This window comes from Colletes gigas, unplaced genomic scaffold, assembly GCF_013123115.1.
Source record: "Colletes gigas isolate AHSC1104 unplaced genomic scaffold, ASM1312311v1 Colletes_gigas_Sc00008, whole genome shotgun sequence".
Taxonomy (NCBI): Eukaryota; Metazoa; Arthropoda; class Insecta; order Hymenoptera; family Colletidae; genus Colletes; species Colletes gigas.
The window spans coordinates 4,201,997-4,217,938 of NW_025106637.1; the positions used below are offsets into that span (position 1 = coordinate 4,201,997).

Genomic DNA, 15,942 nt, shown 5'->3' on the forward strand with positions numbered 1-15,942 from the left:
CGCTGCATTTCCTTTCTGCGCTCCTCGTGTTCCCCGTAAATAATTTTAATCGCACATATTACACGTTTTGATACTAACATAACAAATGGAATTTTTTTTTTAAGTATTAGAAAATAAACAAATTTGTGATGATTTCAGTAACTAGCACGAATGTAAAAATTTAATAAAAATTCCATAGATTTCCAACGGAATTATTTTTAATCGAGAATTGCTTCGAAAATAGTCGATTAAAAAGCTTCTGTTCTCTGTTCGTTGCTCTCGTTACGTTATCTTGTCGCGTTATCAGGTAGCGGCGATCAATTAGAGTACGGCACACGATAAATTTTCATGTAGATAAAGCAAACGAAGATACGGGAACGCGCGTAGATGCATACGGTCGATGTGAAACGAAGTGAATGAAACTGATGCAAAATAGAATTGTGAAACGAGGAAGCATAAGCAACCTGAGCGTGGAAAAAGTCAGTGAATTTCAAGGAAAAGAGTCTTCGTCGTGTATAAGAACTTTGTGAACCAAATTGTCAAACATGCATGTGGCTGTTCAATAATTCAAAATTAATATGTTCGAGATACTCGTGGTTATTACTTTGGCATGAAATCAGTTTCAAATATTATCCCATTTATTTTAAAGAATTTTAATGGGTCGGAAGCGTATAAGAAACGAAAATTAAGCCAATACGTTGTTTCCCAATTAGGGCTATCTGAAATAAAATCAGACTCGCCAAGCCACGAATACGTTTACGACTCGTTAATTGTTTTCGAAATTACCGAGCTCGTAAACACTTCTAAGCGATGTATTATATTTTCGGGGGAATGAAATAACATTTCAACGCAATAAAACTCACCTTTGATTAATATTCCAATACGTTTGAAACGCAACTTGGCTGTTCGTTCGTCACGATTGATTCGACTACTTTCTTATCTTATTTCATATCGCGCGGAAATTATACATTGCTACGTTTAATTCTACGGTTGACTTTATGTTCGTGATAATAGTAAAATCAAACTTTCGAACTCAACTTCGGTCGCGTAACCCTTGAAGAGGTCAATCGATCGATGCAACGAAAATGTAGAATACCTTACGTTGCATTCCAGTCCAAAATGGGCAAATTTTGTGTAGTATAAACAATTATTGATCCCTCTGGAACGAAACGATATCAATTGTATATTAGATTTTAAATTATTTTACTTTTGATCCCCGTCTTTCCCACTGTTACGCGCGAATATTGATGAAAGTAGTTGCCTGTCGAGTGCAATATTTATACTAATTGAAACTTTGAAGTTTCCTGTACCTGCGCGTTTCATTTATTCCCTTCATCCCTTTAACGAAGAACGAATATTATTCAGCGAGATTTTAATTGTAATTTGCTAGAACGTACGAGGTATGATATTCCCATTTTTCAGTAAATTCAATTTGTCCGTCGACACAACTTGTTTTCCGTAAACGAGATGAGTTTGCATCGTTAACATTATTTGCTGTTTTTTCGCGTATGTCGTTCGGCGATGATAAACAATTGTTTCGGTGGCATGGGAAATTGTACACCTAAATATTGAGGGACACGAAAGTCGGTCAAAGTTCAGTAGGAATATGCTATGAGGTTGGTCGAGGCAAAACACAGTCTCTAACACTGAAAACCCTCCACCGCTCTTGTTTGTGTATTGATCAATAAACATAAATTAAACACGTTTATAATGAACATAAATACATAAATCCTTATTAATGATTTAAAAGGGTAAAAACAGCCCCCCAAAGTTGGAGGTCGAAAATATATTTTTCGAAACATCCCAGGAACAAAAAGGGATAGAGGATACGCGTTCACGGAATTTTTTATTTCAATAAAGTGCATAGTAAACATTTTCAACGTTTCGATAAACTGTTAACAGTGTATGATGTTATTGATTGGTTTTCGTGTACCCACAAACGTTGCAGCATGCAGATTAATCCTTTAGAAATGAAATGTAATGTTTATAACGTTCACTTATCGACAAAATTAGCAAGGCAAATGAGTTTGACAATTTTCAGCGCGAATCACTAAGGATAAAGCAAGTTTGATTGAGTGCATATTTAATTATTTAAGATCGATTGATGAACTGTCGTTCATGAATGCTCCCTTTCGCGCTCGCCCATCATCGATTCCAGGATTCCACGAATTTGGCGGAATAATAAACGTTATGGCGAAAATAACAAATACGTGCTGTAGATTTAATCTCCGGGATTAATATCTACTCGTTACGAAATGCGTTTCGCGAATTTTCCCCGTCGAATTTATGCTTTTTACGAGCGCCGGTAAAGTCTCTTCCGACGTGCATTCTATTTCCATTTTTTCACTGAAAATATATTTCCATGGAATTTTTATATATGTTAATACTTTATACACTGTATTCCACACGGAAGCGAATTTAAGTGATATCTCTGCAGGAATTCGGAATGAATGAAATTGGAATTTCTTTTTAATTAAATCATTTTCAAATTAATTAAAAAAATTAAACGTTAGATGTTTTTTATTTTCATCTGAAATCTAGTAGACCTTATAATGTTCCTTGTAATCTATTACTTGTTTTCTAATACGTACAGAACTATTCGTTGCTATTCCTACAAAACGCCAACGGGTCGTAAATGATCCAACGATGCCAGTTGCGTGGTCGAGATGTCACCGACTGAGGGTTAAAAAAACTCGATACCTCCTAAAATAAATACCTTTGATTGCTCTTGCGGAAGTAATTGCTCAAACCACCGTAAAAAAATCAATAATTAATATTGCATTTCCGCATCAATGGCAGTTAATGGGTTAAAAGGTAAGAACAAGAATCGCCTGACACGTGACAGCCAAGCCACCAGAAATCCCGATAAAACGGAGCCGTGTAATTCCATCATTTTCCAATTCATCGTATTCATTCTGGGAAGCTTTTCATTCAATCTAAAACGGATGCCCCGGCGCGACGCCTAGAAGAATCGTCGTTTACCGAGCAATTTAAACGATCTCGTCGACGTTTTATGCTCCGTGCACCGTGTCACAGTACAAACGACACACGCAACCGCGTGCATGTTCCTGATAATAACTAATAAATTTTGCAATTTAGTTCAGTGGAACGTCCATTACCTCTTGCACCCTCGTTCCATGCACGTGTACAAAGCGTTGACATCGTTACCCGTTGCATAAACTTCGCCGTGTCAAAGTAATGGAAAATACATCTTCGATGGGAAACTGCCACTTTAATGTTGCAATTCTCCAGCCCCTTGAAAAGCAATCGAGGCCTTTGCAAACACATTTACCCGATTCAAATATTTCCTCAGCGCCGTCTCGACGAATCGAATCACTATTTCGTCTTAGGCATCGTCATTAGTATCAACGTTCGATATTAGGCCTGTCTAAGTTGTTTATTTGTCTCTTATTATCTTTCTTAGTAATACCAAGGTATATTTTAATAATAAAGTTCGCTTGGATAAGATTTGAAAAGTCCCAGGTGACTCGGTTTTATTTGGCGCGTTTTCTCACGTGAGCCAAACCGAAGTTGATTGCTTAGGCGACGCAACGGGGTCGGTCGCGTTTACGAGAGTTCGTTTCAGGTTCGAAATTATAGTCGTGACGTAATTAGTACGTATTCGTACGACCGCGTCCCGTGAAAATGACGCCCGGGCATGTGGATTCCCATGATTTATGCGATTCGAGCTCCGGCGTGATTGCATCGGGCATAATTAGTCACGGATAGTTGCAGCGGTTTCGTTGGAAGTTTGCGGTTGTCGCATGTCGCTTATGAATGTTTAAACATCGAAAGGAAAACCGAGAAAGAATCATTTTGTCGCGGAATAGACCAATTTGGGTAATATACAAGACTCGTGTATTATTATAGCTGCTATATTTGTTTTGAAATCGTAGAGTACCAACAGTTCCATGAATTCGTCTTTTATCGATGGTCGATCGGAAGCCATTCGGTAAACGAAATAATCGTTGGCCCTCGATATGTTTTCGAAATCCGATGAGCTATTTCTGAACGCGCGTCAAAGTGCATTTTGCTCGGAATTGGCGGTTAAGAATAGCCAATTTATTGTTGTTCGTTGCGAGGAAATTAGTTTTCGTAGAACTTAAGGAAATATTCTACTATGAATCTTTGAGGAAATCGATACTTTTAAACTTCATTTAAAAGAAAAACAGCAAACGTGTTTTTCAAAATCTACTTGGTCACCTTAGACGAGAACTTGCAAATATCTACTCACGATTTTTAAAGATAGACTTTGTAATACTCGTTTCTTTCTCTTATTTTATTTAAATTTAATTTTAAGTTTTACGTAAGGTCTACTCGTATACCTCGTCTGTGGTTTCGTATTCTCGAGAAATCGTAAATTTCGGGATACCATCCGAGGTAAGGAAAGAACGTCGCGGTGATAAATGGATTTCTTCGTATTGATAATTGAATCAAATCGACGGCTTTATCAATTTTGCTGATTTTTCCGTCCCGTCGCGTTCCACTTTGTGCCGATTTAATTTCTGCCCGCGAGTTCTTGGCTATTGAATTATGCGACGACGTTAAACGAGAAGCGACTTTCATCTCGGAAGCTTTTCGCTCGGATTCGCCGAAACGACGTTTCGCTACGGCGACTCGCGCAATAATTTACGATTCCGCGAGACGATCTTCGAGGCGAGACAGCACCGAGGGAATTTTTACTATTATTCAAATTAACAGGGACAAGAACAAATTCTCTCAACAACGACGAAGGAATTCAAGATATTTCTAAAACACCGCCGTTCCATTTTCTGATTCATTGCGTCAGATACACGTAACGCGTGCACAATCTCGCTGTTGGGTCTTTACGTTGCTCACGTGCCGCAGAATGTGTTCGAATCGTTTAATCCCGACCAACTTTAAGTCTGTCGCGCCATTGTGACGTAATAATCCGACGTCAAGTTGACCATAAATGTCGTTGGCACTAGACGAGGTGAAATTCGTGTCTCGGTCTGCTAACCATCGGATACCAAGGTCCTCCAACAAGAATTGGACGCTATTCGAATGAATTCTTATTGGAATAATGATTCCAACAAAGATCTGGTAAATTAAGATTTTATTTTAGCAAAGCAAACAGTACGCTGGATTTACAAATAACGAACAGGAATTGGAACAAGTTCAAATGCAGTTCCGTCTGCCCAATCCTTCATGCTTGGTCTCCTCTGGACATCAGTGCTTTGCAACAAGTGTTGGGTGTAATTCAAAGAAATTATTCCAAATAAAAGTTTATTGGAAATAAATACATCGTTTAACCCTTTCGAGTACATTTCTAGGTAGTATTATAATAGAAAATAATTTGAAAAATCATTCGATAACGTGTCCCGAACAGCTGCGAAGCGACACGATGCTTTCCAACTCTGAAAAGTTCTCCACTTCTGGTCTAGCATAGTGGGCCACGTCAAGGTACTGGGATATCGAGAGAGAGAATATCGAACGCGTGCATCTTTGATTCCGAGGTATTTTCCCCTCTATTCGTTGACCTATTACTGCAGCTGAACAGGTGGCATTTTATAGGCGCCCCTCGCGATGTAGCTTACGTCATTCACGTGTTCCAGAATGCGTGTCCGATCGAATGCACTCGGTGCAAACGCGCGCGGATGCGTTTTACGACCGATGCACATTCAGCTTCCGTCGAAATCATGTGTCTTTGGTGCACGAAATTCGTAAACATTAAGAAATTATTGGGTCCTTCGATTACTTTATTTTCTTCCACATGGATACATCAAACAAAAACAATTCAGGAGTGAAACAGGACCTCGGTCAGTTTCGTCCTTCGATTTTTCCTCATCGATTATGTTTTCGCGTATGAAACAAAGTGGGGAAAAAATATTTTTCACCGGAAAAAAGGTACCTCAGGAATTCTCAAACACGAATGCTCGAAGAAATCCTCGGTAAAATAAAGTGTACTCCGTGCAGCTTTGATCGGGCACTGCCTTCGAAAAAGAGGGAAACGAACAACGTATCGCTGGCGTACCCTTTCTGATACTGTTTCTGCCCATTTTGCTTTGCCCATTCTTTGACTGCTCGCTGATCAAAGGGTCGTTTGACGACTACACCGTCCTCAAAAACCGGCGAACGTCCCTTTTGGCTTGCATTACGTACACGAATATGCAATGGTTCTCGATTCACAATGCGTACGAATTGCGTGCTGAACCAGAAGGGACTGCTCCAGCATCGCACTGAAACTTGATGGAACGTAAACCTCGGGAAACAAATGCCTTCGCTAAAGATCTGCCAGTTCGATAACAATTGTACAACAACGTATTATCTTTTTTTTTTATCATGATTGCGATAGGAGGAGGTTCAGGTTCGTTGGATCTAAACGAGGCCCGGTAAAGTGTTAACAACGATAATTCTTTTTACAATGCATCGAGAACAATTTAGTTTTATCTTTGTTTACGAAAGTCGAAGGAAAAGTTTATGTTTTCGATTCGTTAAAAAGTAATAAAACCGGGTTGGAAAAGAAGAGTTAGCCAGTGCGTGACTCCTGAAATATTAAAACAAATTGAAGCACGTGGCTGGCGGAAAGGAAAGAATCTCGAACAAGAAGTTCCCGCAAATGGAAGGAAAACATTGAGTCACGGGAGTTAAGAAAGCGTAGAGAAGTTTAATTCGAATTGTCGGACTTGGTTCGTGAAAAATTCAAAGGAACTTCATACTCGCCACAAGTTGAAAGAACTTTGAATTTACGATGTTTTTGCTCTAGCGCGGTTTTTCTTCGTTCAGCGTTTTCTAGGACGATGCTACGAGACCGCCATAGAGATAAGGAGAGCGTCGTTTTTTTTGTTTCAGACGCTATTTTTCACCCTTAATCTCCTTCCAACACAGTTTTGTAAATAGAAGTTACAAAGGGAAAATAAATAATTCTATACCAATTCGAAGTATTAAAAAATCATTTGAGAACGCGGATGTTTTTATTCTATGACCAGATCGATAATTCCAACACAAATACTATTAGAACGATAAAACAATCGAAAGGAGAGTAAAAATAACACCAAATGAGTTTGCAAAAGTACTTGTACTTTTAACAAGTTTTCGTTGAGTTGTTCTTGCAGTAAAAAAGAATTATACTCTTCGCTTAGGAAGAAAAGAGTATACGTTAAATTGTTATAATTGTTTTGTGCAGCAGGACAGTTCAGAATCGGAGCGTTCAGAGGCTGAGGACTCAAATGATTTAGGGGCCATCGTCAGCCCCAAGATCTGCGCGATGGACACTGTGGACAGTGCCAGCAAACGGCAAGCTACTCGAGTCTTCAAGAAGTCTGGCCTAAATGGAAAGATCACAGTGTACCTTGGGAAAAGAGATTTCGTCGATCACATAACCCACGTTGATCCTATCGGTAAGATCTCGTCGTTTATAAAAGATCTTTTGCATTGATTTTACAAAGTATCATTCACGGATTTCAACATGAAGAATATAAGCGTTCTGACATTAATCAAATTCATACTTGAAACGTCTCAATTTCATATTTTTAAAGTCTCGCGGGAATTGGAAAATTCGATTTGCTCGATGGCTAGTTAATCCCCAGACGTCAAGGCCACTTAACGATTTCTTCATCGACCGCTGTTCGATCGTTACAGACGGGGTCGTGCTGATTGACCCGGACTACGTGAAGGATCGCAAGGTCTTCGGCCATGTTCTGGCCGTATTCAAGTACGGCAGGGAGGACCTGGATGTTCTCGGGCTGTCGTTCCGCAAGGACCTCTATCTGGCTGCGGACCAGATCTACCCCGTGGTCCCCGGTTCCCAACAAAGGGAGCTCACACGGTTGCAGGAGAGGCTGATCAAGAAGCTGGGCAGCAATGCCTACCCTTTTTACTTCGAGCTGCCACCGCACTGTCCAGCATCGGTGACGCTGCAACCTGCACCAGGGGACACTGGCAAACCCTGCGGTGTCGACTACGAATTCAAAGCGTTCGTAGGTGAGACGCAGGACGAGAAACCGCACAAACGGTACGAGTCTTGATTATGTCGCGCTCGTCAGTATAACTTCTGTGACCAGATAGCTTCCATTCTTTGGGTCTACGACTGATTCGTCGGTTGGTAAATGAAGAGCACCCGGTTGACTATACCAGCTGGTTTCGCTGTGAACCATAGGTATCTTAACACTTTGTTCTCTGCGTCCATTTCAAACGTTCAATGGGCGCTTACGCGTGTTAAAAAGTACATTTTAAAATTCATAAAACTGTGGCTATGATCCTTGTTAGATCGCTAACGTGCCAGCTTAGAATCAGTTAGGGAAACACTGTGACAGTCCTTTCTCACTCGTTCCTCGGGATAAATTATTCGAACTTTAGCCATCGAAGAGTTAGGTATTAGACCAGCTAATTCTGTTCGGGAAGGATCAACAGTGGTGAATTGTACCTTGCAGGGACCTAGTAAGGCTGGCGATACGAAAGATCATGTACGCGCCGTCGAAACAAGGGGAGCAGCCTTCGGTCGAGGTCAGCAAAGAATTCGTGATGTCGCCCAATAAACTCTACCTGGAGGCGTCGCTGGACAAGGAGCTGTACCATCACGGGGAGAACATCGCCGTGAACGTTCACATAGCGAACAATAGCAACAGGACTGTTAAAAAGATCAAAGTGACCGTGAGGCAGTTCGCTGACATCTGTCTGTTCTCCACGGCACAGTACAAATGCACGGTCGCCGAAGCGGAGAGCGAGTGAGTATTATTCGATTCACTATTCTATCACTCAGGCTCGCGATAGAGTACGTGTGACATGGTCAGTACGACGCGTGGCAGCAAATGGATCCATATGCAATGGCGCGGATGAACCGTGGGCGTACGAAGACCGATCGTTGCGTTTCTTCTTACCAACTAACGTAATTCATGCCCAATTAAGGTATTTGGACTGTAGAGTCGAGAGTTCAGCGAGACGTCCGACTTAGTAGCTATGTATTTAAAAACAGTAAATGTCTATGTGACAAACTGGTGAATCCTCAGAAGTCTTCTGAGAGCCTTACTATACATATAAATTTACTTGCAGATCTCACGCTTATTCAAACTTGGAGGTCCAAAGTCACATCCTGATTTTCCTTTTCGTTGCTTCTTATTTCAATTTATTGAATCTTCCTCGTGAATCTGTTTGCTGCCATACGCTCGTACGACGTAGATTCTCGTGTTGAAAACGTTCGGGCGTCGCGACGGCATCCGGTTCCCTGTCATCGATGCGGACAAACCTCGTTTGTTGCGTTAAAAGAACGAGAGATCGCGTGCCTGATCACGGTATCTAGTTCGATGGAAAATCCTCTTACGCGAAAACGGGACACCCGCGACAACATTGTCGATAGACTGATATTCCGTCTTCTAAATTGCTCGATGCTCTCGAACGAGTGTTTTACACACACACAGACACACACCCAAGTGGAGGGTAGCTGGAAAATTTACAAGTAATAGATTCGCCACTGTGACAAGGCACCGGACGCTCGAGATCTATCGACGCTGGCGCGGTTAGACGTAAATCGCAAAGTCCTGTAATAAATTGCCGTCCGACCGGGGAAAATCTCTATTATATCGAGTAGTTTGTGTCAACAATCGCCTTGCACTGGTTTCTGCGCTTCGAAACACGGTCACGGCGAAGAAAATTCGGCGAGTGTTCGTATTCGAGGCCACGATCTTACAAAAGGACAACGGGCATTTTTAATTTAATTAATTTTAGGCAATTTACTTCACCTTTTTTTCTATCATCAAGTGTATTGAAATCATTTAAATCCCCTTTTCCGTTTTTTCTTTTCGATGTTGAAATCAAACGTATAATCCAGTTTAACCCTTCTAGATTTCATTGAAATCTCTGTTAGGTTTGCAGTGGAAGATATTTGGATGATAAACTTTTTTGATGAATTCGAATAGTTTTAGGAACACTCGCCTCATATTTTCTCGCAATTTTCAATGTCGGGACATCGAACTCGAGTCACAGTTTTGAAAGAAGGTGGCGTAATGTGATACCGTCCCGACCGAGTATTAACGCCTAGGGTGTACAAACGATAGAACGCGATAAACGCCGAAAAGGATATTGTGACACGACGAAACGGAAAATAAGATGATTGCACTGACAGTATAGGGGTAGCGCCAGGATTCACCCTGAGCAAGGTCTTTTCTCTAAGGCCGACGCTTGCTGACAACAAAGACAAGCGAGGTCTTGCTCTAGACGGTCAGCTTAAACACGAGGACACCAATCTCGCATCTAGCACAATGTGAGTGCTCAAACATTGACCGACGTACTCTTGTTTTTTTTTTTTTCCTTTGCCAAACGTTTCGGAGACCGAAGATTGGAAACGGGCCAAACGATCCTGGGGAAAGATTATCGCGATTCCCCAGGATTTGTTTTTAAAGTATCGAAGAACGCGCGCCGTGGTTCCGAATATAAATGGACGCGTTCCAGTGGATCCATTCTTTCGGCGATTATTTGCCAGCTCGAAGAGGGGTGTATTGATATTCATGAGCCACGATCGTTCCATCCTTTCATTGATTTTTCAAAAATATTTTAATTTTGATCTATCGTTCGTGCAAGCAGAAAGTTTTTGTTCGAATCGAAGGAATTCGTTGCCAAAGTACCTTGCAGACTTTGATTAATTTTTGATCCTCGATATCTGGGAACAAAGCAAACGACACCCGATTCAATATTTATCCGATACGTCGTCGCGTCTTCGAACAAACCAATACACCCTTCGTCGGATCGTTGGATTCCGTTGTTTGTCCAGCTTCGGACAACAAGACAACCATATCGGTTTATGAGTCTGTTTTGCGCGGGAGAAGGCATTCAATTACGCCGCGCGACGAGGGGTAGCGACTCATCGAAGCCCGTTTGCAGTCTTCGCGGGCGACCATTGCTGAAACGAAGTGCGATATTGTATGGGAACGCCGTTCCAACGTGGAATGCCAGTATTTTTCTTGATGGTTTTTTTGCTGGGGACTTTATAGATATGGTACTCCATCGGTGGTGGTCTACCTTTTCCCCTGTAAACGATCACGTGTCCCTCTTTTTCTGCCCCCTCGTCAAAAACCCCTTCATCCCGTTCACTTTATTTCTCTATTATCTCCACGTCTGTGTCTTTCCACGATTGATATGCCGATCAACGAAAACGCCCCGTTACATCCTTGTTTCTATCACTCTTTCACCGTCTCTCAATTCCTCCTCTCCCGTATATCCGTAGTCTGTGTTGCAGTGTGACGCACAAGCTGAAGTTCCGTGTTTTACACGCATAAAGGCGCGTGGGTGTGTGTTTATGATCGTCAGTGTCCGTGTCAAGTAGCTTATTATCGCTCTGTCTCCGTCGAGATTCGAGTCGAGTCGAATGGTCGCTGAGATTTCGAGTCGCGTGATTCACCGAGATTTGGGGGTGGTTCTCCGGTATTTAATTACACGATACTCGTAGCGATTCTCAAAAGTTTCCCAAAAAAGTTCAAGACAATCGAATTCGAAACGATAAAGTTACCTCCAAGTCTCTGTTCTCGAAGTTTAAACCAATCGATCGGCAATCTTTAATTTGACACTTATTCTCAGGATCTCAGGCTTCTCGTTTGATCTTACATTTACTACGCAGTGAAACACGACTGTCTTTTTATGTTTGATACGACAGCATCTGCAGCCGAAAATCCGAGGCGAGTTTACGTTGGCAGCTTGCTCGTATGCCCCAAACACCCAGTCATCGCAAACCAAATTTAAATTTCGAACGCAATTATTGCGCATCGGAATCGCGAGGAGAGACCGGTGACTTCGTGAAATTTCAGTGCACGCGTTTTAATAGTTCGACCGCGACGGGGGTTGACGCGTTTCGATACGAATCGATACAAACGTCGACGCTGCTACGATCATTATTAAAACCCGAACAGATACGTAGAACTTTGATATAGTATTGATACACATCGCGATCGCTTCTTTAAGTCGAGGTGATTGAATCGGTCGAACGGGTTGACGAGCGAACAGTATTATAGTTGGATCAACGTCAATTGGCGGCTGAAGGCCACCAAAACAAGTTTACTTCCTACGTTTGGTTATATCTACCATTCTATTTAATCTTCTCGTGAAAATCTACAGGCGCATGTCCATCTTTCGCTGAGATATGCAGCGAGTTCAATAAGATTCCTAAGGTACAGTTAGGAATAAAAACATAGTACTATGTTCAAAGTACGTCTTATTAATTTGTTCCACTAATTATATTCAATTTTTCTATTTTTCTATTTTCTTTTAAAATGCGATGTTAAAATATCAAAACGAAGTCATCTAATCGCTAGTAATGACAATGTATCGTATGAAATTACATTTGAATATCATTACGTTGAAAATGTAAAAGTAGAAAACACGTAACCCAGGGATCGTGACTTGATAATTTCATTCTATGTGGTATTCCTGTTAATGGTAGAATATCATCATATACCGTAGAAAATTATATTTAATAGAGGCTACGTTGACTGCGCAGAGAATGCATGACATTAATTATAGTATAGAAACAGGAAACCATGTGGTCATATTTGTACACATTATTTAAGAATATTACAATCTCCGCCGTTTAATTTATGTTTCTTAGAAGCTATTTACGCTGTTGCGTGACAAGCTGCAAAATGCCATGCTATAATGATGGGAAAAATGGCCGTGAGTCGCCAGTTGATTTTGACGCAACTGTGATTTTCAAAATTCTTTCTCACAAACGGATTCAATAATTAATTCGTTACTACTATGCACCTAATTTTTGACGTTCGACATAAAATCTCGTTTCAAATACAGTGAGTTTTCAATTTATGCGATTAATTCGTCCACTTCTATTCTTGCTCTTGTCAAACTGAAGAGGATCGAACCATTTTTTTTGTGCGCATAGATAATTCTTTATGAAGTTACGTAAAAAGCAAAAGCAATGGTAATTGTTTCTACAACAAAGGGCAATATGCAAACGATAGTACGTGCCGCCTGTGCATCGGTAATGTTATCTAATACGCGAAACAATATCCGCTAACGACTTTCATGAAAAGGAAACCTCGTTTCATGCGTGAATACATATACACATGCAAGATGTGTATATACGAGTACGTAATTAGGACTATAACCGTGTATGTACGAATCTGTGTAACTCGAGGACTCACTGTACTGTTTAAACATAACAGTATGCATAAAATTTACTTGTCAGAACATTCCCAACACATCTTTCTTTCATAGTCTAGACAAATGTCTAGGACCTTTGCATAGTACTCACGGGTTAATAAATATAATTGTAATTAGGTCATACACAGTGGTTTATCCGACGCTTGAAAATTTCAAGAAAATTCGCAGGTTTCGCGTTCCCCTTGCCAGAAAGAAACAATACGCGTTCGATAATCAATTCCGTTCGCAATTACCAAGAATCTCGGATGAAAGAGTCAATAAACGCTGTACAGTCCGCTCCCCAAAGAAGTCAAACAATTACTCTAAATGCAAACGTCTCGACGAAAATAAAGGGTATCAGAGAAAGACGCAGAAACCAATTTTAAATGTGTACCCAGCCCTGGTGATCGGATGTGCCGGATGAACCGGAGTTCCGAAATCCGGATATTAGATCCGTGGCACGTTTACCTTCACCCTTGTGCTACATGTTTGTCAGGGAGGGGTGCCCGGTGGGGCCAGGTTTCACGCTGAGCAAAGTGTTCTTTCTGACACCGCTTCTCGCCAACAACAAAAATAAATGGGGGCTTGCCCTCGACGGCCAGCTCAAACACGAGGACACCAATCTGGCGTCCAGCACTCTGTAAGGAAACCGCCGCTTGTCGATGGAAGTCAACAACACGCCTGGATATATTTACACCCTGCCGCAACGAAAGTTTGGGTGCACGAGTTTCGCGATTAAAAAAAAAATTCCGTCATATTTTTCACCGATACTTTCTATCAATCGGAATCTCTCTGCTCGTTTTCATATCTTTCTCATCCGTTTCTGCTCTCTTGTTCGGTTGAAATGACGTTTACATTACAGCCGGAAATGTGTACAAGACGTTCGATACGTTCGATGACATTTCGAATAAATTATCGTAAATGATTTTGCTGTCTCAAAAGGAGACGTAACTAAATTTTGATTATAATTCTTTAGAAGTTATACCCACGAGTAGAAGTACAATGATAAATCCTCTTCGCTGATATACAGTCTGTTTTATAAGAGCGTTGGAGCGATTTTTCGAATGACGGAGCTAGAAGAGCGGTAACATTTATCAGATCTACTTCAGATGTTTATAAAGAGTATCGCGTTACTCGACTCGCGTCCCATACTCAAGCAGTATTCGTTTGTCAGCCCGAGCGATCGAATGCTTAAAAATGAGTGCGGCGTACGCTAGGCGATACGAAGCTGTATTTCTTTGTACGCATCCGAAAGTTCCAAAATTAAGCTTTTCTGCGACGGCTCGTTATATGAGGAAATCGACAGAGTTTGTTAGAAAGTGGATGAATCGTTATAAATTAGTGAAAAACGTTGATGACTTTGAAGGAAGAGGGAAGAAAGGTGGAACAACAGAGCGACAGGATAATGTGATTCTAAGACTGTTCGAAAAAAATCCGTCGCTGTCATTACGACAAGCTCAAAAACAGCTTGAAAAAAAGGAATCAAGCTTGCCGTTTCAACAATAAAAAGGCGATTAGAAGATTCCAACGTAAAATATAGAAGCACGCTGCGAAAGCCCTTGCTCTCCGCGAAACACGTCAGTATGCGATACGCTTGGGCCCAGAAAAATATTGATTGCAACTGGGACAATGTAATCTTTTCTGACGAATCCTCGTTTTGGGCGTGGGTACCTAAAAAGAAAGCCTGGACCAGCAAACATAATCCAATGCTACAACTAACTGTTAAACATCCAGTTAAGGTCCACGTTTGGGGATGCTTTTGTTCCCTTGGTTTTGGAAATTTGTTTCTCTTCACCGAAAATTTGAATGCTGAAAGAATGGTAAAAATTTATGAAAAATGCTTGTTGAAATCAGCTAGAGTGTGGTTTGGTGACAATAATGCTTCGTGGGTGTTACAAGAGGACAATGATCCGAACACCGCAGCCGTCTTTGCACCGAGTGGAAAAAAGAAAACGGTATCAATGTTTTAAGCTGGCCCTCACAGTCACCGGACGCGAACCCCATTGAAAATGTATGGGCAATTCTTAAGATAAGGCTTCAGGGAAAACAAGTATACACCCTGAAACAATTATGCCGCCGAATAAGAATTTTATGGAGATCATTACCAATAGAATACGCTGAAAACCTCGTCAAAAGTATGCAAAAACGCTGTGAGGCTATACTACAAAATAAAGGAGATTTCACACAATATTAGGTATTTGCGACGTAGTATTATAAATAAACTTTGATGCCCTCCATGAATTTTTACAAAATATTTACTTGTTGTTTAGATATAGCTCCAACGCTCTTATGAAACAGACTGTACGTATACAGCAATGCTTGGATAGCTGCTTGGAAAGCCCAAATTTTGCCATGATTAATAAAAAGTGTAATATTAAGATGTTTTCTGTACACATTGCCGATAAATACTATAAATATTAATTTAAAAATGTTTTAATTATATCGACGCGTTATATTTTCGTATTATATTGACGATCATGGATCGAATGTTGAACTTCTATTTTCTGTTCATCCGGGGGGATTTATATTCTGGACAAAATTCTTGGTTCATGGTGCCCTTACCGCCACCGTAATCGTTTCTGCGCATAATTTCAGCGTCCTCGACGGGGCACTGGTCGGAAATAAGTATAGCATAGTTACTCTTTTGTACATTTCTATTTATAATATTCCACACTGATTCTTCTACATTAATTTTTTTATACAATTTTTGAATAATACCACAACAAAATAGTCGAACCGGAGTATTAAAAAAAGAGGCCTGTAACAACTTAACCTAATAATAATTACACCAATAATTCAAAAACTTCTAATTAGAGGTTTCGTCGATAACGTGTCCGGTATTTTATAAGTCACGCCACACTG

The 15,942-nt window shown here is 40.7% G+C and overlaps 1 protein-coding gene across 3 annotated transcripts in view; it reads left to right on the forward strand.

The window, feature by feature from the left end:
• The window catches only part of LOC122396941 (beta-arrestin-2), a 42,972-nt gene that overhangs the window by 17,535 nt on the left and 9,495 nt on the right, over positions 1–15,942 (forward strand). Inside the window, exons 2-5 of one of the 3 annotated variants that reach the window (XM_043395736.1) lie at positions 7,127–7,340; positions 7,582–7,954; positions 8,373–8,666; positions 10,061–10,198. In XM_043395736.1, the coding sequence (XP_043251671.1) occupies positions 7,208–7,340; positions 7,582–7,954; positions 8,373–8,666; positions 10,061–10,198 (938 nt within the window). In that variant the 5' untranslated portion in view covers positions 7,127–7,207. Of the gene's footprint in view, positions 1–7,126; positions 7,341–7,581; positions 7,955–8,372; positions 8,667–10,060; positions 10,199–13,576; positions 13,721–15,942 lie in introns of all 3 variants that reach the window. The other 2 variants (XM_043395735.1, XM_043395737.1) reach the window with 2 other exon arrangements.